Raw genomic sequence first — 24,517 nt, 5'->3', positions numbered from 1 at the left:
AGCTGGGGGGCGGGCCGGGCCGGGCCGGGCCGGGCCTGGCTCCCGCTGCCAGAATCTTCTGTCTCCCTTTCCCCTTCTGTTAAACCCTCGGCCCCGTCGGAAGTCCAGGGAAGGGTCGGGACGCTCCGGCTCATGACCCGGGTGGGGGTGAGGCGCGGAGGAGAGCTGCTGCCCGCCCTCCTCGAGCCAGGCGGCCCCACTGGGGAGGATCAGGTGCCCCAGGAGGCGGGGTGGTGTTTCCAGAAGGGGGCTGCTGGCGGGTGCACCGAGCCGTGTCGGGGAGCCTGCTGAGCCGCCCTCAGGAGCCCGTTTTTCTCTCTGGGTCCTGCAGAGCCGAGCTGGGGCCAGTTTGTGCTGCAGCTCCCACGTTGTCGCGGGGCGGGAGGGCCCCCGCCGTAGCCTTGCTGTCCGAAGACCTTTTGTGTCCACTCCGAAGGCCAGAAATGCCGGGGCAGCTGCCACACAGGCAGCCAGAGAGAGGGGCCAGAGTGGTTTGCAAAACAGAATGGAGATGGTGGCTTTGGGGCGGGCAAGGGCGTGCCCAGCCTGCCGTATCTCAGGAGCCATCGGTTGTAGGAAGGCATTGGCTGGAGATCTGAGGCCCCAGGGATCTGGCAGAGCTGTGAACCCTGGCAGAGCAGGGACCCTGGTGGACTGCCCTGAGCTAGGCCGCGTCCCTCCCCCGAGACCCTCTGCTGCCCTGTGGTGGCACGTGTTGCAATAGCCCTACTGGCCACAAGGACCTTGGAGGAGGTGCCCCGAGCAGCTGCGTAGACAGACCCCTCAGGGCTCTACAGCTCCTGGTGACCCAGTCCTCTCCCAGTCCCGGCAGAGGGAAGAGACAGGATTTCCCTGGTCCGTGGAGGGAAGTGGGACCCCCATGGATGCATCACAGGAGCAAGACACCACACAGTTACGGGAGAAGCTGGGCAGAAGGGTCCAGGGGGAGAGTCAGAGAAAGCCACCAGATGCCCCCAGGAGCCGGGAGCCGTGTACCCAGCTGCCGGAATGGACCCTGCAGAGCGGGTGGGCGTCCGTGGAAAGCTGCTGCCCTGTGCTCGCACACTTCCTTGGGTCCACGGCCCAGAGTCTGGTGGTGGCCCGGGCTGCCATGGTCAGGGGCCGGGGAAGGGGGTCTGAGCCGCCTGGCACCTCAGCATCTGCCCCTCCCGGTGCCCACCCCACAGACCTTCAGCAGGCCAGCGCTGCCTGCCCATTCTTCCCCGAGCTGGTGCTGTGCAGGGAGCAGGCTCTGGCAGGTAGAAGGCACCCTCACCCAAGCTGCCCCCCAGCCTCCCAAGCAGCTCAGGTGACAATGACTGAGGGACTCGTGACACGGCCACATCGTACACACGTGGCATTTTGCACAGGTGTGGCGGATGGAGGGATTGGGGGCTGACTGAGGAAGAAGACGCGGCCACGAGAGCCAGCAGCACACCGCAGGCTTCATCGGGCGGCACCCCGCAGCGGGAGGTCCCCCGAGGCTGTAGCGGCGGAACAGGGGCGCTCCGGCGGGGAGAGGGACCTGAGGGGGGCTCCCGTGTCCGGGCAAAGTTGCCCAGCAGCACGCACGCCAGGGTCTCTGCGTCAGAGGACTGGGAAGGCCCGTGGCTGTAACTGCACAGCCCGTCTCACCAGTGGTGACAGCTGTCGGGTGCGGTTCCTGGGGGACGCATCCACTGACCGATGGCTAAAAATGTGCACATTGGGCTATGTTTAAAATAGCCGGCTGTGTAAAAGTTGGCACTGGCGGGCTTTTGAGCTAAGGTGTCTCAGGCTGCGAACACCTTAAAAGACGGGAGACACGACAGCCTAGGGGCCGACACACACAGGCCACCTCATGCTGACTTTAACACGGATTTACGTCTTTGGCCTTCTGTCCTCGTAGCTGATGGAACCCTTGTCCTTGTAACGCCAACAACACGGTATCTCCACTGTTTGGTCTATAATTTTTCTCAAAATGTGACTTACCTTTGCTCTCGTACCCGGAGAGTGACCTGGTGCGTCCCTGTTTGTGCGGTGACGATGGGCCCTTCTGCTCAGTCCCCAGTCCCACTCGCCAGCCCCACGCTGTGTGCGGGCCGTGCACCCAGCAGGAGCGGGAGGTCAGGGAGGCCAGCTGTCTCTGTGCTCGCGGGAGAGGCAGGCAGTCTGGAACGCCTGTCCCGGCACATGTCTGTGCCGGCCGGAGAGTTTGAAGGGCGGCGGGAGCGGGAGGGTGCTGGCAGGACGCTGTGGGGCGTGACGGCGGGGGCACAGGGACCACTGAGGGCGGCTGGACGTGGGCTCAGCCTGGAGGAGGCTGTGCAGATGCTCCGTCCCTCATCCCCGGTACAGCCGCGTGGAGTGGTTGCTGCTCGACACCGGCGTGCTGTCCCCGGACAAGGCGTCTTCTCGCAGAGGCAGGAGGTGTAATTAGGAAGCAGTGGATCCATTGATATCCCAGGAAGGAAGAGAGAGAGGAGAGGAGGGGGACGGGGCACCATGCGCACGCCCCTCCAGCCGAGGACACGCCGCCGTCCCATCTCACAGATGAGGACACTGAGACCGGCACCTGAGTGAGGTGGTGCTGGCGGGGCGCCCGGCTCCTGAGGAGGGGCCCCGGAAGGGCAGGCGAGGCCGTGCCAGGCCTGAGCCCCGCGCCCTGCCCGCCCCGCGCAGGCTGGCCGACCTCTTGGAGCAGCAGCAGGAGGAGCTGGCCACCATCGAGGCCCTGGACGCGGGGGCCGTCTACACGCTGGCGCTGAAGACCCACGTGGGCATGTCCATCCAGACCTTCCGCTACTTCGCCGGCTGGTGCGACAAGATCCAGGTGGGGCTCCCACGGGCGTCCGGGCCGGCAGGGCCCCTGAGGGCGGCACAGCGCTCTCACGGCCGCTCCACAACCCGCCACAGCTTTGTGGCCTTAAGAAAACGCCGGTTATTCGCTCCCGGTTCTGCAGGTGGGAAGCGGGTCGGGCTGGGCTGGGTTCTGTGCCAGGGTCTCGAGGGTCGGTGTCGGGGTGTCACTGGGCTGGGCCTTGCCGGCGCCTCCGGGGAGGACCGAGCGTTAGTGGCGCCCGGGGGCAGGGCTGCGGCCGGGGCTCCTGCAGCCCTCTCCCTGGTCCTCGCCCAGCCCTCCACACCCCACCCCTCTGACTCTGCTGCCACTCAGCAGAGGCTAGAGGAGAGCCACCTGCCCTCCCCGAGGTTCCTGTGCATATGCTTGGCCCACCCGCACCACCTCCCCATCCTAAGGCCAACTCTGTCATACTGTGTCATCGTACGGGCAGCTCACCAGGTTCCAGGGCTCAGGGCCTCACTTGGGGGCCATTAGTGGAGGTTTTCCTGCGGCAGGCAGTGGTGGCTGAGCCCTTCCAGGGAGACCCACGGCCGTGGGGTTCTCGGTGTCTCTGCTGAGTCTGGGCGCTCGCCCCGTCCGAGTGCAGGCGTGAGCTCGAGGGAGGGGGTCTGCCCGGTGCCTGCTCCCCGGTAGCCCCTGCATCACAGGCCCCCAGAGGCAGCAGGCCCCCACCCTGGCCCTTCCCTGCCCCAGAGGCCGTCCCCGTGCAGGACCTGCTTCCCGTCTGAGACCAGGCCCAGCACCTCACCCCCTGTGGCTGCCCACTCCGCCCGGCTCTGGACCCCTCAGCTGTCCTGTCCTGCACAAGCGGGGGCATCGGGACACAGCCCCTGTCCCTCCCTGGGTCCCAGGCGCAGGCTGGATGCCCACAGGGGAAGGGGGGAGGGGCCAGAGCCCCTCCCGGTGATGCTGCTGCTTCTTCCAGGGTGCCACCATCCCCATCAACCAGGCCAGACCCAACCGGAACCTGACCATGACCCGGAAGGAGCCCATCGGGTGAGTCACGCGCCGGGCACTCTTTAGGACTGCGCGGGGGGCTCAGATGTCCCCTCTCTGTGTATTTATCAGACAGCCGTTTATTTGCCAGCCACTACCTCCCAGACACGGCAAGGGTGGGAGATGCAACCAAGAGAAAAACCAGTGAAAATTCCTGTCCTCAGGGTGAAAACAGCTTTCGCCTCCACGGCCCCTGTTCCCTGCCAGGCTCTATTTAACGACTTTGAGACCATAATTGTGTTTAATCCCTATAGTAACTCTCCGTCAGTCAGGGTCATGGGGGGAAGAGAGGGCACGCCCCTAAATTTTATCTGAAGAGTGTAATACCGGTGTACTTAAGGACAAGGAATCCCTACACAGCAGCGGGGACAGGAACCCTCAGCGAGACCAGCCCGCGGCACAAGGAGGAGGACAGACGTCCAGTCAACAAGGAAAGACTAGGTGTGGGAGGGATTTTAAACTCGCAGCGAGGGGCCCCATCTTACCATCTGATGTCCAAAGGCCCGTGGGGGCAGCAGGCCTGCCTCGGCCGAGGCCACCCGGCAGTGACCGCTGAGACCTGGCGTCTCGCCCGCGAGGCTCAGTGTGGGGACTCGCTAACGCAGGACGGGGACGGGTGCCCTAGGAGACGGCATGTGGCAGAGCTAAGGGCTCAGCACGTGGGTGCAGATGCCGCCGGGAGGGGCTCAGCGCCGGGGGAGAGCGTGGGGTCAGGACACGGGGGCCGCAGAAACCACCCCCCCAGCAAAGAGCTACCCAGCCGAGGCGTCGGGAGTGTGGAGCCAGGACCCTGCTCAGAGCCCCCTTAGGTGCAGGGGCCAGTCACGTGAGTCTGCAAGGTCCCTGAGCCTCAGCCCCCGCACAGGTTGCCCATCCCGTCGGACTGAACAGGACGCTGACCCTGCCCGGGTGCCTGGCTGGCCGGGCGAGTCAGTGGGGAGGCCTTCCTTGTACTGGTGAGTGGGGGGCTTTGTCGGGGCTTCGTAACCAAGCACCACAGCCTGTAAGACTCGCGCCGCGGACTTCGGTCATCTCACAGTCTGGGGCCCGGGGGTCCCAGGCTACGTGTCGGTAGAGTTGGTTCCTTCTGAGGCTGCCTCACTGGCTTCTGGTGATGGAGGCCACCTTGGTGCTCCTGGGCTCTGCCCTCGCGCCCACACGGCCCTCTCCCTCTGTGGCTCTGTCTTCACAGGGCTGTCCGTTCATAAGGACGGCGGTCACGTGGGGTTAGGCGCCCACCCTAATCCGGTGAGACTCCATCTTAACTAATTACACCTGGGATGACCCTGTTTCCAAATCAGGTGACACCTGGGGCACTGGAGTTAAGTCCTCAGCACCGGGATGTGAGGGCATGATTCAGTCGAGGGCAGGAAGTCTGTGCTGCGTTTTCTTCTCTGAGGCCTCAGCCTCCTCCTCCTCGGTGACCTCTCCCACTTCCCTGGGGGCTCTCACCCTGCTCCCTCCGCTGTCTTGTCCCTCTGGGTGTGCTGGGTGTATGTGGGGTGAGGACCGGCTCTCCTAACCCCTCAGCACACCCCACTACTCCCAGGAAGGTGTGTGGGGCCCCACTGCACTCCCGCTCTCCCGGCGCACGAACCCTGTGGCTCGTCAGTGACCCGTCATGCCCTTGGCCTCTGCGTGTGCTCTTCCCACTGCCGGGTCAGCTGAGCCGTCATTGTTTGGGGAAACATTCTCTGATGATGATGGAGGTGATGACGATGAAGAGGATGGTGGTAATGGCGGTGAAGACGATGACGATGAAGAAGATGGTGATGAATGTGACGATGGTGAAGAAGATGGTGATGAAGAGCGTGGTGATGATGGTGAAGAAGATGATGGTGAAGAAATGGTGATGAAGAGCGTGGTGATGATGGTGAAGAAGATGACGGTGAAGATGGTGATGATGGTGATGAAGACGATGGTGAAGATGGTGGAGGTGATGAAGACGATGGTGATGAAGACGATGGTGAAGATGGTGATGATGGTGATGAAGACGATGGTGAAGATGGTGGAGGTGATGAAGACGATGGTGATGAAGACGATGGTGAAGATGGTGATGATGGTGATGAAGACGATGGTGAAGATGGTGGAGGTGATGAAGACGATGGTGATGAAGACGATGGTGAAGATGGTGATGATGGTGATGAAGACGATGGTGAAGATGGTGATGATGGTGATGAAGACGATGGTGAAGATGGTGATGATGGTGATGAAGACGATGGTGAAGATGGTGGAGGTGATGAAGACGATGGTGATGAAGACGATGGTGAAGATGGTGATGATGGTGATGAAGACGATGGTGAAGATGGTGGAGGTGATGAAGACGATGGTGATGAAGACGATGGTGAAGATGGTGATGATGGTGATGAAGACGATGGTGAAGATGGTGGAGGTGATGAAGACGATGGTGATGAAGACGATGGTGAAGACGATGAAGAAGATGGCAGTGACGATGATGAAACAGCAGTCACTTGGTCTGCACGGGGCTCCGTGTGGACAAGCTCATCTAACTGTCTGACCCACAGGGAGGAGCTGCCATCACCGGGTTCTACAGGCTCAAGAGGAGGCAGGGCCACATGCCTCCTGGGAGCACAGGTGTCATCAGTAGGTCTCCTAGGACGTAGGGGCTCCCTCCATGGAGACACTGCCCAGCCAGAGGCTTCTCTGGGACAAAGGGGAAGCACTGACCCTGGACACCATCTCTCAGTGCATAGCAGGCAGGCTTCGTCAGGTCCCCGGACTGACTGCGTCCTTCTTGTCTCCTTGGCACTGACCCTGGCCTAATGCCCAGGAGGACCCTCATCCACAACCACCTGTGGGACCCTTGACCCTCTCTCACATCCTCCTGGTCCACACATATGACCCCTGACTCTCTCCCGCGTCCCCCCAGCCACCCCTGTGACCCCTGTGCCCCATCCCCTGCCTGTTTCCACCTGTGCCTGCTGCCTGCTGCCACCTCCCCATCTCCTGGTGCTGCCTGTACCCAACTGTGTCCCTAGACTGCGTCCCATCGGAAGCTGTGCAGTGTCCCCTGCCATCACACCCTGCTGGGAGGAGGGGCTACTGCCAGACTGGACATACTGCCCCATCAGGGCCTGGGAAGGCAGGTGTCAGCAGTCCCTCTGCAGGGCCGTTGGTGCTGCATCAGGAGCCTGGCCCTGGAGTGGAGCGGCGGCAGCGGCAGGTCCACGCGGGACCCAGGCCGAGCGGAGAGATGAAGGCCTGCTTCCCTCGTCCAACAGGGTCTGTGGCATTGTCATCCCCTGGAACTACCCCTTGATGATGCTGTCCTGGAAGATGGCCGCCTGCCTGGCTGCGGGGAACACAGTGGTGATCAAGCCTGCCCAGGTGGGTGCGGGCACGTCCTCGCGGGGCCTGAGGCCTTGGAGGGCGGGTGGCACCTCTGAGGGGTGACGGGCAAGGAGGAGGGCTCTGCGGGTGAGGGCGGCCTTCGTGGGCTGGCGCACGGGGCAGAGGCGGCCTTGGGCGGATCTGGTGTTGTTTGGGCCACGGGGCCGAGTCAGGCTAGCCGGGCTGCGCGTGTAGCTGCTTGATGAGTGGTCGGCGGTCTTTCACAGACGCCGGCTCAACCCCCTTGTGTGGCCCCGGGAACCAGGATCCGGGCTCCAAGCCCTGGGTGTCTGCTGTTAAAGCTGGTGCTTCAGGGCCCAGACATCCTGGGGAAGCTTCTGTGTGTCCGCCGCCCAGGCCCCTCTCAGAGAAGCCATGTGACGGGGTCCCTCATGCAGGCTGAGGGGCCCGAGCAGGGTGCCCTGCGGTGAGGTCACCCCACGAGCCTCGAACCCTCATCTGCACTTTGGAGGGTTTAGTTAGGAGCTGAAGGTCAGATGCTGGGGTGGTGGGCCCAGGGGGTCTCTCAGCTCCTCTGGGGCGATTTGGCCTCAAGGGTATTAACATAGTAAAAACCAGCAAAATGATACTGGCTTATAGTATTGACCCTGAGTTAGGCACTCCTCAGGCATTTTAACATGCATAACAAATTTCCCAGTATAGTATTCACCCTGAGTTAGGCACTCCTCAGGCATTTTAACATAACAAATTTCCCAGTAACTTGCGTACATCTGCTTACTAATCCCTGAGGTGACCCTTAACCTCCCCCTTTAGCGTGGGGGGGATGCTGAGAGGTCACAGCAATTGTCCCTGGAAGGCCCCACTCACCCAGCCCCCACAAGCTCTGAGCACCCACAGATGCACCTCTCAGCCTGAGGCCCAGCAGTGGGTGGGGTGTGGACCACCGAACCAGGGGAGGAAAAGTTACCCCTTTTCCTCCAGAAGAGGAGCGGCTGCTGGCTTGTGGGGTGTCGAGAGCAGGGGACGGCCGCCAGCAGGGGACAGCGGAGCCGACTTCCCTCCTGTCCTGCCTCCTCAGGTGACCCCACTCACAGCCTTGAAGTTTGCAGAGCTGACCTTGAAGGCTGGCATTCCCAAGGGCGTGATCAACGTCCTGCCAGGATCTGGTAAGGGCCGTGGTCGGGGGGCATGAGGTGCATTTGGTCAAAACAGGGCCTACTATGTGGTGTGCCCTGATGGGCGGGGCAGCGGTGGGGAGGCCTGCCTGGAGGTGGAGGATGCTGCCCTGGGGGGGCGGGGGAAGAGCTGCACCTGGAATGGTTTACCGTTCAAACGCCTCCCCAGATGTTTTCCATTTTCTGTACATGTGTGTGTGCTCTGGAATAAACTACACAACTTGGGAATTATCAGTTAAGAAAGGAAAGAAAATATGCATTTACCCTGTCTTCTATAATTATATAATCACGTTTACCGGTGTCCTTTGTTTTTTTCTACGGATGTGAATGACCATCTAGGTCACTTGTCTTCCTTAAGTATTTTTCATAGGTGGGTCTACTAGCAACAAATTTTCTACTATTTTGTTTATCTGGACATGTTTTATTTTGCCTTGATTTTTTGAAAGGTAGCTGTGCTGTCAGCACTTTGCTTGTATCATCCCACTGCCCTCTGGCCTCTGCTGCTCTGATGAGTCAGCTGTGGGTCTTATAGTTCTCTTATGTACAAGTCAGTTTTCTCTTGCTGCTTTCAAAGTTTCCCCTGTCCTTGTTTACCAGCATTTTTACTATGATACATCTGGGTGTGGTTCTCTTTGTGGTTATTGGATGTGGAATTCATTCCGCTTCATGGATGCATAGAGTAATGTCTTTCATCAGATTTGGGAAGTTTCTAGCCATTATTCATTCTAATGCTTTTTTCTGTGGTTTTCTCTTTCTGCATGCCTTCTGGCACTTCCATTATGAGTATATTGATGTTGTTACTGCTGTACCACTTTTCTATGAGGCTCTCTTAACTCTTCTTCATTCTTTTTCTCGCTATTCTTTTTTTTTAAATAAATTTATTTATTTATATATTTTTGGCTGCATTGGGTCTTTGTTGCTGCCCACGGGCTTTCTCTAGTTGCTGTAAGTGGGGGCTACTCTTCGTTGCGGTGCGTGGGCTTCTCATTGTGGTGGCTTCTCTTGTTGCAGAGTACAGGCTCTAGGCGCACAGGCTTCAGTAGTTGTGGCTTCGCCGGCTCTAGAGCGCAGGCCCAGTAGTTGTGGCGCATGGGCTTAGTTGCTCTGCGGCATGTGGGATCTTCCCGGACCGGGGCTCGAACCCGTGTCCCCTGCATCGGCAGGCGGACTCTCAACCACTGCGCCACCAGGGAAGTCCCTTCTCGCTATTCTTTAGATTGCATTATCTCCATTAGTCTTCAAGTTTACTGACTCTTTCTTCTGCCAGTTCAAACCTACTGTTGAGCTCCTTTACTGAGTTTTCATTTCGGTTGTACTTTTTAGCTCCTGGTTCTTTTTTTATTTGTTCTTTCTTGATATTCTCTGTTTGATGAGACATCGTATTGCAGCTGCCTTTAGATGTGGTTTTGTTCAGTTCTTTGAACGTCTTTTTTGGTTTTTTTTTGCGGTACACGGGCCTCTCACTGTTGTGGCCTCTCCCGTTGCGGAGCACAGGCTCCAGACGCACAGGCTCAGTGGCCATGGCTCACGGGCCCAGCCGCTCCGTGGCACGTGGGATCCTCCCAGACCGGGGCACGAACCCGTGTGCCCTGCGTCGGCAGGTGGACTCTCAACCACTGCGCCACCAGGGAAGCCCTGAACGTCTTTATAACCGCTGCCCTGAAGTCTTTGTTAAGTGTGACATCTGGGTCCTCTCAGTGTCAGTTTATTTTGCCTGCTCTTTTTGCCTGTGATGGGTCACATTCTGTAGTTTCTTTGCATGCCTCATAATTTTTTTGTTAAAAGGTAGATATTTTAGGTAACACATTATACCAACTCTGGGTACTTGTCCCCTGTCCCCTCTCCAGAGCTTGTGTTCACCATTTTCTTGTTTGTTTAGTGACTTGCTGGACAGTTTCAGAGAAGTCTCCTTGCCCTGCAGTGTGCAGCCAGTGAGGTCGCCCCCCAGAGAGCACAGCTGTGGGCTGTGCAGTCGGCAAGTGGCAGCTGGTGTACAGGGGCCTCTCCCTCTCCCCGTCTGCTCCTCTGACTGCCTCAGTCGTTATCACACCAGCTGCTCAGCTCCACTCACTGCAAGCTGGCTGCTCTATTGTTTTCAACAGTACCCTGGGGCATAAACTGCTCCACTGGTCTCATCTGGTTAAATTCCTGTCTCTTTGCTCAGCCCTTGAGGTTTGTTCTTACTCAGAGGGCTCTTCCCTGGTTCTCTCTGGTAAACTAAATGACCTGTGGTCTATCTTATTGCTGCCATAGAGCTACCAGCCTCCTCTTAATTGTTCACCTCCAAAATCTCCAGTGTTTTTGAGAATGTCCTTAGGATTGAACTTCCTCATACAGTTTCAAATAAAGTCAGTTCCTCTGGGGAGTGGTTTGGAGCTCTCTGTTTTTATAGAAAACCTCTTCCCCGGCCAAAATCTCTGAGCCACGGCCTCAGGCGCTGGGCCCCCTGCAGGAGCTGGGGGCAGGTGGAAGAGGTCCTGGGAGACTCAGCCTGCCACACCTGGGAAAGAGCTGTCACCTTACAAGAAGGGCAGGTGGGAGCCATACTCACAAAGAATTTGGCCTCTGAAACTCAGGGTTGGAGGAGATGAGAACCACTGCCGGCCCCCCCCTCCTGGAGAGGTGCCACATCCCTGGAGTGCATTCCTGACCACACCTGCTTAGGCTGGAGGAGAGGGGAGAGTGGTTCACGGCTCAGGTGCCACAGACTCTCCTGAATAAATGTCTCTTCACTTGCTCTCTGCCCTTAGGAAAATTTACAGAGACTTTAAATTGTTGTTTTTTAATGATTTTCACCAGTTTTGGTTGTTTGCCTGAGAAGTTGTCGATAGGGCTCCTCATACTGGCCTTTGGTGGTGACTCTCACCTCATACCTTTTTTTTTTTTTTGCGGTACGCGGGCCTCTCACTGTTGTGGCCTCTCCCGTTGCGGAGCACAGGCTCCGGACGCGCAGGCTCAGCGGCCATGGCTCACGGGCCCAGCCGCTCCGCGGCATGTGGGAGCTTCCCGGACCGGGGCACGAACCCGTGTCCCCTGCATCGGCAGGCGGACTCCCAACCACTGCGCCACCAGGGAAGCCCCTCACCTCATACCTTTTGAATACATTGTGTTTATGTTTTTATTATTCTTAAAAAATATGTCATTGTAATTTTGGTATCCTCTCTGACCCGCTAAGTAAAAAGAGATTTTTTTTCAGCTGTCTTTTTCCCCCTAAAATTCTGTTCTGATATTTCTAGCTTTACTGTGTCATAATTAGAGAATTCAGCCCGTATATTAGTTTTCTAGGGCTGCCATAACAAAGTACCCCAAGCCAGGGGGCTTAAACAACAGGGATGTATCGTCTCACAGTTCTGGAGGCTAGAAATCCGAGATCCAGGTGTTGGCAGTTCTGTGCTCCCTCTAACGGCTCTGGGGGATGACCTTTCCTTGCCTCTTCCAGCTTGTAGAGCATCACCCTGACCTGGGACTTGACCTTTACATGGCATTTTTCCTGTGCATGTCTGTATCCAAATTTCCCCTTTTATAAGGACACCATTGTCCCAACAACAACCTACCTTATTCCCAAATAAAATTACATTCTGTGGTACTGGGTATTAGGATATCAACATATGAAATTGGGTGGGACACAATCCAACCCATAATAGCCTGTAAAAATTCTACTTTCTAAAATGGAGAATTTCTTTGTGACCTAGTATATGATACCTTCTTATAAATATTTCTTGGATAGCCTAAAACAGTGATATTATTATTATTCAATAGACTTTATTTTTCAGAGCAGTTTTAGGTTCACAGAGGAATCGAATGGAAAGTATAGAGATTCCCATACATGCCCTGTCTCCCTCATAATGTCCCACATGTGTTACAGTTGACAAACCTACACTGGCATGTCATCATCACCCAAAGTCCATAGTTGACATGAAAATTCACTCTTGCTGTTGTACATTCTGTGACGAGTGTAAAACAACATTTACCCAACATTGTGGTATCAGATGGAATGGATTCACTGCCCTAAGAATCCCCTGTGGACAAGGAAAAATCCCATCCATTTCTCCCTCCCCTGCAACCCCTGGCAACCACTGAGCTATTAAGCGCCTCTAGAGTTTTGGCTTGTCCAGAATATCATTTGGTCATCATCAAACAGTGTGTAGCTTTTTCAGATTGGCTTCTTTCACTTAGTAACATGCATCTAAGCTTCCTTCGTGTCTTTCGCTGGCTTGATGGCTCATTCTTTTTTAGAGCTGAATAACATTCCACTGTCTGGAAGGACCACAGTTTATGCATCAGCTACTGAAGGACGTCTTGGTTGCTTCCAAGTTTTGGCAGTTATGAATAAATTGACTTTCCATGGCATTTTTCCTGTGCGTGTCTGTATCCAACCCCCTATGCAGGGTTTTATGTAGTCGTAAGTTTTTTACTCCTGCGGGTAAACACCAAGGAGCGCGATTGCCGGATCATATGGTAATAGTGTGTTTAGTTTTGTAAGGAACCGCCCAAAATGGCTACCCCGTTCTTGCGATGACGAGAGTTCCCATGGCTCCACATCGCTGCCGGCATTTTGTTAAGGTTCTGGGTTTTGGCTGTTCTGTGGATGGGTAGGGGTGTCTCTTTGTTGTTTTAATTTAAATTTTCCTGATAACATATGATGTTGAGCATCTTCCCATGTGCTCATTTGCCATATGAATATCTTCTTTGGTGAGGTGTCTTTTCAGATATTTTGCCCGTTTTTAAATTAGGTTGTTTCCTTATTGTTGAATTATTTGCATGTCTTGGGTAATAATCCATTATCAGATACATCTTTTGCAAATATTTTCCCCCCAAGGCAGTGATTTTTCAAAACATTGGTGGGGGAATGAAATTAGCATCAGAATCACTTTTGGAGGGGCTTCCCGGGTGGCACATCGGTTCCCAAAAAAAAAAAAAAAATCACTTATGGAGCCTTAACTGTTTAGAGAGAATGCAAGTGTCCTACTCCAAACCTTCCAAACCAGACCTTCACTGGTGCCGCTGGGCACAGGCAGTTCTGCAGGCGTGGAGACAGGTGCACAATGGCGATGGGGGGACTGGGTGGGGTGGAGGAGCCCCAGGACTGGCTGATTAGTGGAGGGTTGGGGGAGGGCAGGTGTGGGGACTGACTGTTGGCTTGAATGGCTGGCTGCACAGAGAGGTTGCTGGCTGAAATGGAGAACATGGGGGAGAAGCAGGTCTGGGGAAGCGGAGGAGTTCAGTTTCAAACATGCTGAGTTTGAGAGGCTGTAAGGCATCCAAGTGGAGGTGCCGAGCAGGCCGAGGAGTGATAGATGGGTCTGGATGCAGGGAAGCTGGGCATGAGATAGAGATTTAGAGGATGGTGAGCCTGCAGATGGCATTTGAAGAGGTGAGCTGGGGTGAGATGACTGAGGAGACCGTGAATGGAGAAGAGAAGGGGGCCCAGAGTGCAGCCAGAGGCACTGGGTGTTGTAAGAGTGGAGGGAAGTGGGGCGCAAGGAGGTGGAGGAAGGGCAGTCAGGGAAGCGAGAGTGGAGTAGCAGAGGAGGAGACGTCAGCAGGGGCCTTGCGTCAAGTCTGCGCAGAGGTGACCCTGAGGTCTCATTGCACAGCAGCCCGGGAGGCTCAGTAGGCGCTGGCCACATTGGGGAGGGTCCCTGCAGGTCCAGGAGGGTCAGTAGGCGCTGGCCACGTTGGGGAGGGTCCCTGCAGGTCCAGGAGGGTCAGCAGGCGCTGGCCACGTTGGGGAGGGTCCCTGCAGGTCCAGGAGGGTCAGTAGGTGCTGGCCACGTTGGGGAGGGTCCCTGCAGGCCTGGCATGGCGTGGGGGGTCGTGGAGTGTGGGGTGGCCAGGAGTCCAGGCATCCCCACAGGAGGGGTAATGCGTACTGGCTGGGGGCTTTCACCCTTCTCTCTGCGTCCCCACATGGTCATCTGTGTCTCTGTGTGTCCTTGTCTCCTCTTCTCATAAGGACACGGCTCGTATTGGTTTAATGCCACCCTAATGACCTCATTTAATTCAGTCACCCCTTTAAAGACTCTGCGTCCAGTACAGTCACATCTGAGGTCAGGGGTCAGGACTACAGCCTGTGAATTTGGGGAGACACAGTTCTGCCCACACCAGGGACCAAGGCGCGGTGAGCCCGGGGGTGCCGAGGCCCTGGCACGTGGGCCCCGAGCTCTGGCCATGGGAGGACGGGCTGGAGGAGGGTGGCCGGACCCCTGCCTCGCCCTGGCACCGTGGCCATCCTTATCCCCCGCCCACTCGTCCCCCAGGCTCAGTGGTCGGCCAGAGACTCTCGGACCACCCCGACGTGCGGAAAATCGCGTTCACGGGCTCCACCAAGGTGGGAAAGCGTATCATGAAAAGGTAGGCGGTTGGAGTGAGTGGAGGGGCCGGCACTGCGGGGCCGATGGCCTCTGGTCCTGCGTGTGAGGCGGACAGTGCTGTGCGTGAGCCCGAGCCTGTGGCCGTCACAGGGTGGGGCCGCTGCAGACCCTGGTTCCGTGAGAGACGAGCCCTCGGTCAGGCCAGTGCAGCGGGGTGGGACCAGCGAGGGGCTGGGGCTTCGCTGCGATCCAGGGCCACGAGCAAGCGTGGCTGCTGGGGGCGGAGCCGTGAGCGCGGGGGACACGGATCTCGGAGACTTAGTGCAGAGTAGAGCATCGCGACAGTTTCTGTACAGGTTACCAGTTGGAATGATATTATTGTTAATGGGCTTAAATAGAAGTAATTTCACTGGATTCTTTTGAGCTTGCTTTTAACGTGGCCACTAAACAAAAATTACCGTGTCCTGCGGCTGGTATGGGGGGCGTTTGCCCTCTCCTGCTGACCAGCGCTGGCCGAGGGCCCGCTCCCGGCTTAGTGCTTGGACGTCGGCCTCAAACCCGCTGGGTCGTGTCGCTGATTTATGACACGACGTGGCCTGTTTCCCCCGGTCCCGTGAAGGAAGTTGGCGTGTCAGTGGCTCTGGTCCAGGCTGCTGACGAGCTTGGAGAGGTCGATGGGGCCGGACCCCAGGGCAGCAGCTGCAGCTCTGGCTGCCCCAGGCCTCGCAGGGTGCCTGAACGCCCGCGCCAGTGCAGCTGAATTTCTGGGGTGAGGTCTGGGCAGACGTCTGCACTTTGAGTGACAGGTGCAAAGGGAGAGGAGCTGGGGCTGCTGAGCAGTCTGACCTGCAGGGTCTCCAAGCCCTTTCTCTGAGGACACCTGACCGCTGTGACTGCTGTGCTCCGAGGGTCACGCATGGGACCTCCCGGGACGGTCCAGCTGTGGCGGGGCATCTCCATGGGGATTAAAGCTGCAGCCCTGCCCCTGCCCTGGCTCCCACAGGCCTCTTTGTACCCCTCAGCCCTGAGGTGGGGGCCATGTGCCCCTTCTTGAATGGGCACCACACGGGTGCCCATCAGAGTGGCTCTGCATGGCCTCCTCTTGGGGTCAGGCCTGAAGACAGCAAGGCTGACCTGGAGGATCGTCTGCAAGGGGAGGGGTGCAGGGGTGCCCGTGGGAGCAAGGCCTGGGGCAGGGCTGGGCTGGGGTGCTGGGCTAGGAAGGCGGCAAGGAGCTGGGGGAAGTGGGGGGACGAGGGGAGAGTGACGGGGGAAGGCGCGGCCTGGGTCACACGGGGCTCCCCCCAGCCCGGACCCTGCGCCATCCTTTTGAGTGAAGCGTGCTCTGGAGCTGCCCTCATCCCTCCCCTGGCTCTCCCCCCGCCACCCTGCGTCCCGGGCTCCGGGGACCCAGCTAGCCAACTCTCTGTTCCCTTCAGCTGTGCCCTGAGCAACGTGAAGAAGGTCTCCCTGGAGCTGGGCGGGAAGTCTCCCCTCATCATCTTTGCTGACTGCGACCTCCGCAAGGCCGTGCAGATGGTGAGGGCCATGGAGGGCGGGGGCCGGGGCTCAGGGTCCACGGGCAGATGCACAGGCATCCTGGACCGCAGAGGAGGAAGGAAGAGGCCTTGGGGCCAGGGAGTGGCATGTACCTTACAGGACAGACCCCCAAGAAGTTTCACAACTGCAGGGATAACTGCAGTCAGCTTCAAAGATGGGGAAACGTGAGCCAGGGTTCCGTCTGTTGTGAAATCAGCGCGGCCAAGTTTCCTGTCCCACAGAGAAGCAAGCAGAGCCCTGGGCACTTGGGCGGGACCCTGCTGGCAGCGGCCACCCCTGCTGTGGCTTGCCCACACTTGCCCAGCGCCGCCATGGACTCGCTGGGCAGCGTCGGGCAAGTCACTTAGCCTTTCTGGGCCTTGCGCTCTCACCGGGACGATGGGGGAGGATGGGCATACGGGATTCAGCTGTCATGTCTGAAGGGCGTGGACCACGTGGCAGGTGCGGTGGGTCAGCTGTCCTGACATTGTCACTGTTGCCATCACACCTGTGCACACCAGTGGGAGCACCGGTCAGGCCACGCTCAGCCAGGTGCCCAGACACCCCCCACCCCGTCCAAGTGCTGCTGTGCCCCGGAGGAGTGAGCCCGGCACCGCGTGGAGGGGCTTCAGCCTCATTAGAGGGGAGACCGAGGGAGACTGTCGGCCCAAGGGTCTTGGCGGCCTAGCAGAGGCCGATGCTGCCAGGCCGGAGGCCTGTGTGTGTCTCTGGGCAGTGCAGTCGCAGCTTCTTCCAGGAGAGTTGAGCCTGACTGGCTCTCCCTCCCTCCCTCCCCCGACCCCCGGCTCCCCAGGTCCAAAGAGCAGGCTCCCTGGGGCCTCTTAGGACGTTTATTCGGGACTCGGGCCTGGGCAGGCACCATCCCTCCCGAGAGTCCCACCCCTGCCGCCTGCTTCAGGGCGCAGACCCCATCTCCGGGCTCAGCTCCAGGAGCGCGGTCCCGAGCCCTGTCATGCCCGGAGCCCACCCAGCCTGCGGGGTGTCCAGGCTCCCCCACTGCACGCCCCACTGCTCCCCCCGCTGGCCTGGTCCCCCTGCGGCCTCACTTCCCGCTTGTTCCCCTGTGGCCGCTCGTCTCCAGGGATGGTGCCCAGTGCCGGTGAGCCTGGATGGCCACAGGAGCTCAGGACACCTGCCTCCTTCCCCTTCCCGACGAGGGGGCGCTGGGGCCCAGTGGGGGCTGGGGGCTGGCGCCCGGGGGTTGTAACCCAGCCCTGTCACCTCTTCTGCGAAGGGAATGAGCTCTGTCTTCTTCAACAAAGGCGAGAACTGCATCGCCGCCGGCCGGCTCTTTGTAGAGGACTCGATTCACGACCAGTTTGTGCAGAGGGTGGTAAGTTGTGCCACAGGGCCTGGGAACTGCCCACTCACTGGGTACAGGGCCTTGGCGGGCAGAGCCAGGGCCGGGCCAGGCGCTATCCACCTGGTCGGGGGCGCTGTGACAAGTCTTCCTGGTTTTTATTATTTCGGCGGGAAACGGCAACCCCGCGGCTCCCCTGACGTGAGCAGCAGGGCCCGTGTTGGGGCGGGGCCCTCCTGGTGCAACCCGGGCGAACAGACGTGGGGCCGGGCCAGGGGGAGTCCAGGTGCAGCCCCTGCACAGTGCTCCGTCTGCCCACCTTGTCACGGGGCGTCATTGTCTAGTTTCCCCACCCTGTGGCCTGCAGCTCCTCCGTCTGGGAGGTCGGGTGCAGGACCCCCCTGTACTGCCCCTGCACCACACCCCTCTCCCACCTCTGCACATCGGCGCCATCCCAGCCCCCAGCACCAGGCCCAGGCCTCCCTGCACGGAGGGTGCACTGGGGGCTTCAGCCTGGAAGGCAGGTTTGGAACCAGAATACGGTCCCAGGAGTCAGAGCCCTGCGTGTGGACTTTCTTCAGGGGCCAGCGGTTGGTCGCTGAAAAGGCATACGTGGGAGGCGGGGCAACTGGTCAGGAACCACGGCACCAGGCGACCCTGACGGGGAGGACCTTTGCAGGTGGAGGAGGTGGGGAAGATGAAGATCGGCAGCCCCCTCGACCGGGACACCAGCCACGGGCCACAGAACCACCAGGCCCACCTCCAGAAGCTGGTGGAGTATTGCCAGCGCGGCGTGAAGGAAGGGGCCACGCTGGTCTGTGGTGGGAACCAAGTCCCCCGGCCAGGTCAGTCAGCCCTCCTGGCCACGTGGGCCAGCCAAGACAGCGGGTGGCATGGCCTCCGGGGCAGGCATCGCAGAGCCAGGCTCCTAGGCTCCAGCCCCCAATCCGGGACCTCGGGGATGGGGGGCACCTTGGCTATTTGGACACCTACCAGGTCAGGTGTGGGGCTGGTAAGATGCGGCCCTGGTTGCCCAAACATCTCCGCATCCTTGAAACTCTTTCCTCCCATGGATCCGTGGTCCTGGATTTCATGGTTTGCCTATCTTTGGCCATCACTCCTCCATGGCCACTCTTGGCTGGAAACCCCCTCTCCGCCTGTCCCTTAAATGTAGGGAGAGCCCCAGGTCTGTCCTGAACTTGGACACTTTCCCTGGAGGGTCTCTCGCCCTGCAGCGGCTCAGACCCGCCCAGGACTTGTCTCCTCACCCAGACTCCTGAGCCCTGGACCCCTCCGCTTGCACGTCACCCAGGCCCCTGAGTCTCAGTGGTGCCAAGTCCACCTCGTCACAGCATCCCCAGCCCCGACCTGACCCCAGACACACACCTGCCCCTCTAGAATCTTCGGTCCAGTCCAGTCACCGAGCCCGAGAAGCCGGAGCAGCAGGTTCAGACAATCTGGGCTGCTTCCCCTCGGACCGCCTGTTCCCCGTGTCAGGCACACGTCTGTTTCCTACACCCTCACCATCCAACCCTTGGTGCCGGCACCGAGCCTCACGCCAGCCTGTCCGCCAGATGGCGGGAAGGAGGGAACGGATTCCAGGCTCCTCCCTTTCTTGACCCCAGCTCTTAATTAACTGCCCGATTCTCTCAAACCTGGAGATCTTCCCTGCCACCATCGTGCCGACTCTCCCCTGAGTCTGGACCGGAACAGGGGTCCTGGGGGCCTCCTGAGCCCCCAGTCATGCACTTACGCAGCTGCCGCGTCTGGCTGTGTGTCCTCCGTGCCGAAGCCCTCCCACGGTGAGCGCCTCCACAGAGGCAAGCTCACCCCGGCGTGTCTCCCCACCTGTGTCCAACCTGCGGCCCTTAACTGTCCCTCCGAGTACGCCCGGCATCTTCCTGCTTGTGTGCTGGCTGCTCCTCCCCTTACAGGTGCCTCCTGAGCGTCCCCACCTGGTGACCTCATCACTCAGGTGACGTCGGGCTCAGGCCGTGGTGCTCCCGCAGGTCTCCGGCGTTCCTGGGCACCTCGTACCTGCACAGAGCTTATGTAGCCACTGTGCCACCGCTGTCTGCTTGCCCTCTTCCCTGCCCCCACAAACTTGGGCTTCCACGAAGCCAGAGTCTGGGGCTGACATGACGTGAAGGCACCTTTGCAGAGCAGCTAGGGCTGCAGCACCCAGGAACCATGGGGCCTGCTCCCCACCACCCCCTGGCCTGAGGGCCCCCATGGGGGACAGTGCTGTGAATACAGGCTTCTCCCAGTGGCCCACCCACCTGGAGGCCAGAGGATGAGGGATCCCGGGCGTGCAGCCCTCCTTCCCGGGGCCCGGCACGCAGAGGGGACGGGGGTGTGGGCGGAGACTGGCCACCCCAGAGCACCGCGTCCTGGGGGCACATTTCCTTTGCAGGCAGGGTGAATACAGGCCACACCCCAGGGGTCAACATGTGTTCATACACGACTCATGTTTTAGAAATTGTAATTACTGTTAAAATATAATTTATAAAAATATGGAATATTTTATTAAAGATAAAATTTTTTTTGTTCTTCTGAACACTGGAGGTAGAAGATTTCAAGTCTCTTGGTTTTCCCGAAATCAGGCCAAACTAAGGTTTAGTCCAGCAGGTCTCAGGGCCCGCAGCTCTATGTCCAGAGGAGAAGTAGTCAGAGAACGCCTTTCTGCCACCAGAAATGGTTTTGTGGGGCAGCCAGGGCCTGTGGGGCGGCAGTTGGGATGGGAGAAGGTGTGTCCGGCCGAGAGCACCAGCCCCTACCCCCGGGCAGGCAGTGCCCACCCCACAGGGTCAGGAAGGATGGGGAGGCTGTCCTGGGAGGCCCTGTCCACCAGGACCTCTGTCCAAGGCCCCCTCCACAGGGCCGATGGAGGGCCTTCCGGAGGCTGCACTGGCCGAAGGATCCAGATGTGCTTTCAGACTAAAGGTCACTAGACAAACCCAGCTGCGAGCTGCAACCCTGGCGGTGGACAGACCAGCTCCTAGCATCACCTCACGCTGCTTAGAGCACTTAGTTGAAAGGCTGTGAGGGTCAGGACTCGTGCGCCTGGGGCAGGAAAGCCACCCACAGTGTCATGAACTCCTCTGTCTCCACCAAAGGTTTCTTCTTCGAGCCGACCATCTTCACGGACGTGGAGGACCACATGTTCATAGCCCGGGAGGAGTCCTTCGGGCCTGTCATGATCATCTCTCGGTTTGCCAGCGGGTAGGGAGCCCACTTACGGCTCATGACAGCCTGACTCTTGCCCTTGTTACTGGGGTCTTCGCATGAGCTGCGGGGCCGGGAGGGGAGCTCAGACAGGTGGGGGCTGTGGACGCAGCCCGGACCCCACAGACTCCTCGCAGCCGCGGACGTGGGGACCCCAGGGGACCGCAGGGCGGCTGGGCCCACCAGGAGTGTCCTCTGCGTCTCTCTGGGCGTCTCCACGGCGTGCTGGGTTCAGCCCTGAGCACCCACGGCTGCGTCATGAGCCAGCCAAACCTCAGTGGCCGGAATAGCAACCATTGTTTGTTTCGCTTGTGAATCTGCAGTTTGGTCAGGGGGGCTGACCGGTCTGTGCCCTGTGCCGGCTGTGTCGGGCTCCCCCCTGGGGCGGGGGGCGCAGGTCTCTCTGGGTCCCACGTCCAGGGCTGGACCCTTGCCCTCCTCACGGAGGCCCTCCTGGCTTTTCCCTGCAGCGATGTGGATGCGGTGCTGTCTCGGGCCAACGCCACAGAGTTCGGCCTGGCCTCTGGCGTCTTCACCAGGGACATCAGCAAGGCCCTGTACGTCAGCGACAAGCTAGAGGCGGGCACCGTGTTCGTCAACACGTACAACAAGACCGACGTGGCTGCTCCCTTCGGAGGCTTCAAGCAGTCGGGATTTGGCAAAGACCTGGGTAACCTAATCGTGCCCGCTTTCATTTATCCATTCAACAAACATCGGTTAGAGCCCGCTCAGTCCCAGGGGCCAGGGGTGGAGCTGATGAGATGGCTGCTGACTTCTTGCTGGGAGGGGATCGTTGATAAATGGGGCTGGAAGCCAGATCCTGCTGGAAGCCGTCCAGACAGAGCGATCTGAACAGGAGGCTGGAGGGTGGCTTTAGCTGGGGGCCAGGTGGGCCTCCCTGAGGAGGTGTCCTCTGGGCTGAGACCTGAGTGGCTGGAGGAGCTGCCGTGAAGGCCCAGGTTCGTGCATTCCTGCCAGAGGGGACGGCGGGTCCTGAGGGAACCAGCTTTGGTCTTGGAGCTGCAGAGAGAGGCCAAGTGCTGGAGTGGGCCCAGGGGCGGGCAGGAGGCCAGGGAGGCAGGCAACGGCCGGATTGCAGGACCTGGGACCACGGTCAGGGCTGAGGCTTCAGAGAGGGGAACCCGTGGGGGCCGAGCATGCCCAACGTGGTGACGTGAGTCCCAGTGTAGAGATGGTGTCACCGGGCCTGCCTGCCCAGGGAGGAGGACTTCTGCCCGGCACCCCTCTTTCCCTGGCTGCTCTGTAATGTAGGCTGGGTCCCACTCCCCGCATCCCGCCACTGCGGAAGCCAGAAGCTGGGGGTTAGGTCCAGTCGGGGATCAACTCTGACGTCAGACTTGCAGCGGGGCAGGGGGGTGCGAAGGTACAGGAGAGCACAGTGCTCTTCTCAGCTACGGGGCCAGCGGGGTCATGAGACCACAGCGCTGCCGGGCCCGTGACGTTGCTCCCGGGCTCGCGGTGTCTTGCAGGAGAGGCGGCCCTGAACGAGTACCTGCGGGTCAAGACGGTTACCTTCGAGTACTGAGGAGGGCCTCAGGATGTGTCCCCGGCTGTGGGCTCACCCCCCGCAGTGCACAGCCCCTCCCTGAACGTGGTGGAGCCCTCCTGCCTGCACCCCTGTCCCCATCTGGGACCCCCATCCTGGCCCGTCAGCGCAGCCATTGTCTTGGGCAGAAAGTGGCCCCGTGCGAATAAAGGTTCTGGCGGGCACCCTGCGTCCCGGCGCGTCTGTGTGCCCAGGCCCTCCGTGCGAGTCCTGCTCTTGGGCCAGCTGGCCGGGCTCGGGAGAGCCAGGCGCCCTCCTGGGCAGGGTGTCGACTCCCGCCTCAGAAACGGGGTGCTGAGATGAAGTTAGGACGCACGTCTGTTGGGGTGACCCCGGGAGACACCAGGGAGGAAGCAGGCTGGGCCGCGGATGCCTCCCCAGCAAGTGGCTGGACCCTCCCCCCATGCCGAGCAGACCCGTCCAGGGCCCCCCCCCCGATGGGCGTGCTCCCGCTTCGCCCTGCCTGTGTCTTCCGGGGCCCGGCGGCCTCCCCGCCTCTCCTGGCCCCCACTATGCGGCCTTCCTCTCCGTCCGTCCGGCCCTCAGCGTCCCGACCTCCCTGGGAAGTGGCAGAAGAGCCATGAGGAGCGGGTTCCTTGCTCCCTAGATGCTACCTGCACACACTCTCCCTGCCCCCGCCCTGCGTGTGGGTCACTGAACCCTTCCCCTGGCCCATGGTTTCACCCGTTTATAAACCAGGGGGCTGAGTGGACGTCGTCGTTCTCAGATCCCAGGAGCGAGGACCTCGGACACGCCTGCCTGCAGAACGGCCCAGCAACTCCGAGCCGGCAGGGGTCCCAGACTCGCTCCAGGGCTGGTCTGGGCAGCAGGCTGCCTCCGGGCCCCGCTCCGCCTTGGGGCGGCCTCTCTCCCTGTGTCCTCTCTTCTCCTCTGACCTTCTTAGGGGTCAGGAAGAACCAGCAAGCCCGCCTCGAGGTGCGACGCAGCCCCGGAGCCAGACCCCGCCCCATGCCCACCTGCCTGCCCGAGGCAGGGCCGGCCCCCCAGCCTGGTGCCGGCTCTCCAGTCTCATGGCCCACAGAGGGGAGAAGTGTGTTTCATCTCTGGACTCTGTCCCCTGCCTGGGGCCATTCGTGAGGACCCACGGTGGTGGGGACCGGCCCTGTCTGAGGGGACATGGACCTGCCTTATTATCTCCTAACTGGAGTGACACTCCCACTCCTGCCCCTTTGCTGGGTCCCCGTTGCTTCGCCTCCAACCCCCCGACCCCAGGGCCAGGGCGTCCACGGCAGAGTCCGGGCTCTGCAGCCGGCTTGGCCCTCAGCGGCTGCTCTCCTGCCCCCTTGCTAGGTGGGATCCTGCAGGGTGCCCGGGGGTCAGCCTGGCTTCCTTGGAAACAGCCCCACAGGCAGAAGAGCAGGCAGGGCCTGGAGCACAGCCCGTCCTCGCCCAGGTCGAGCTAGGAGACACCTTCCTCCCCGTGGCCCAGGGCTTGGCTGGCCGGGGGACTAAGCTGCACTCGAGAATTCTGGTTCAGGTGCGAGAGGCAGCGCCCGGCTTTGCCCGGAGTCCTGTCTCCAGAAGGGATTCAGGAACCCTCCAGAAGCCACAGGCAAGTGCGTAAGAGAAGCACCCAGCTCTCCCACCTGGGCCTGTCTCTCCAGTGAGGCTCCTTCACTTCCACACAGAACAGGTCACTTCTGGTCGCTAGATGTCGGGGGGCTGGTCCCCACACCAAGCGATTCTCCACGACACCAGCTGAGTGTCCTGCAATTTAACCAAACTCTGCCACCGCTGCCCGGAGCTGGAGTCAGACCCCACAGACTGAGGGCTCAGCCCCACAACACTGGCCCCCAGGTTACCTACAACTTCTGTCTGACGTGGCTACACGGCAGGGCCTCCCACGACCCCCTCCTTGGGCTCAGTCCGTTTGCTAGAGCAGCTCACGGAACTCAGGGAAACACTCAGCCACACTTACCAGTTTATTAAAGGATGTGATAAAGGAAAGAGATGAACGGCCGGAGTACGAAGGGCGAGGCCTGGGAGGGTCTGAGCACGGGAGCTTCTGTCCCACGGACTTGGGGGTGCCACCCTCCCGGTGTGGATGTGCTCAGCCCCCGGACCCTGTCCTGTTGGGGTATTTTGTGCCTTCTTCGTGTAAGCGTGATCCATCATTAAGTCCATTCGCGGCCCCTCTCCCCTCTCCGGAGGATGGTGGGGGGCGGGAGAGGAGCTGAGAATCGGAAGCTTCTCATCCTGGCCTCG

At 59.8% G+C, this 24,517-nt stretch overlaps 1 protein-coding gene across 1 annotated transcript in view; it reads left to right on the top strand.

The window, feature by feature from the left end:
• The window catches only part of ALDH1L1 (aldehyde dehydrogenase 1 family member L1), a 43,292-nt gene extending 20,844 nt beyond the window's left edge, over window positions 1-22,448 (top strand). Inside the window, exons 13-23 of the mRNA XM_024763402.1 lie at window positions 2,662-2,812; window positions 3,768-3,838; window positions 7,081-7,186; window positions 8,229-8,316; window positions 14,586-14,679; window positions 16,079-16,178; window positions 17,434-17,532; window positions 18,179-18,344; window positions 20,616-20,721; window positions 21,195-21,394; window positions 22,215-22,448. Coding sequence (XP_024619170.1) covers window positions 2,662-2,812; window positions 3,768-3,838; window positions 7,081-7,186; window positions 8,229-8,316; window positions 14,586-14,679; window positions 16,079-16,178; window positions 17,434-17,532; window positions 18,179-18,344; window positions 20,616-20,721; window positions 21,195-21,394; window positions 22,215-22,270 — 1,237 coding nt within the window. The 3' untranslated portion in view covers window positions 22,271-22,448. The remainder of the gene's footprint in view (window positions 1-2,661; window positions 2,813-3,767; window positions 3,839-7,080; window positions 7,187-8,228; window positions 8,317-14,585; window positions 14,680-16,078; window positions 16,179-17,433; window positions 17,533-18,178; window positions 18,345-20,615; window positions 20,722-21,194; window positions 21,395-22,214) is intronic.
• Window positions 22,449-24,517: the final 2,069 nt, after the last annotated feature.

This window comes from Neophocaena asiaeorientalis, unplaced genomic scaffold (genome assembly GCF_003031525.2).
Source record: "Neophocaena asiaeorientalis asiaeorientalis breed wild unplaced genomic scaffold, Neophocaena_asiaeorientalis_V1.1 scaffold433, whole genome shotgun sequence".
Lineage (NCBI taxonomy): Eukaryota > Metazoa > Chordata > Mammalia > Artiodactyla > Phocoenidae > Neophocaena > Neophocaena asiaeorientalis.
The sequence above is the reverse complement of the archived record's forward strand: the minus strand, read 5'-3'. Positions and strand labels throughout refer to the sequence as shown.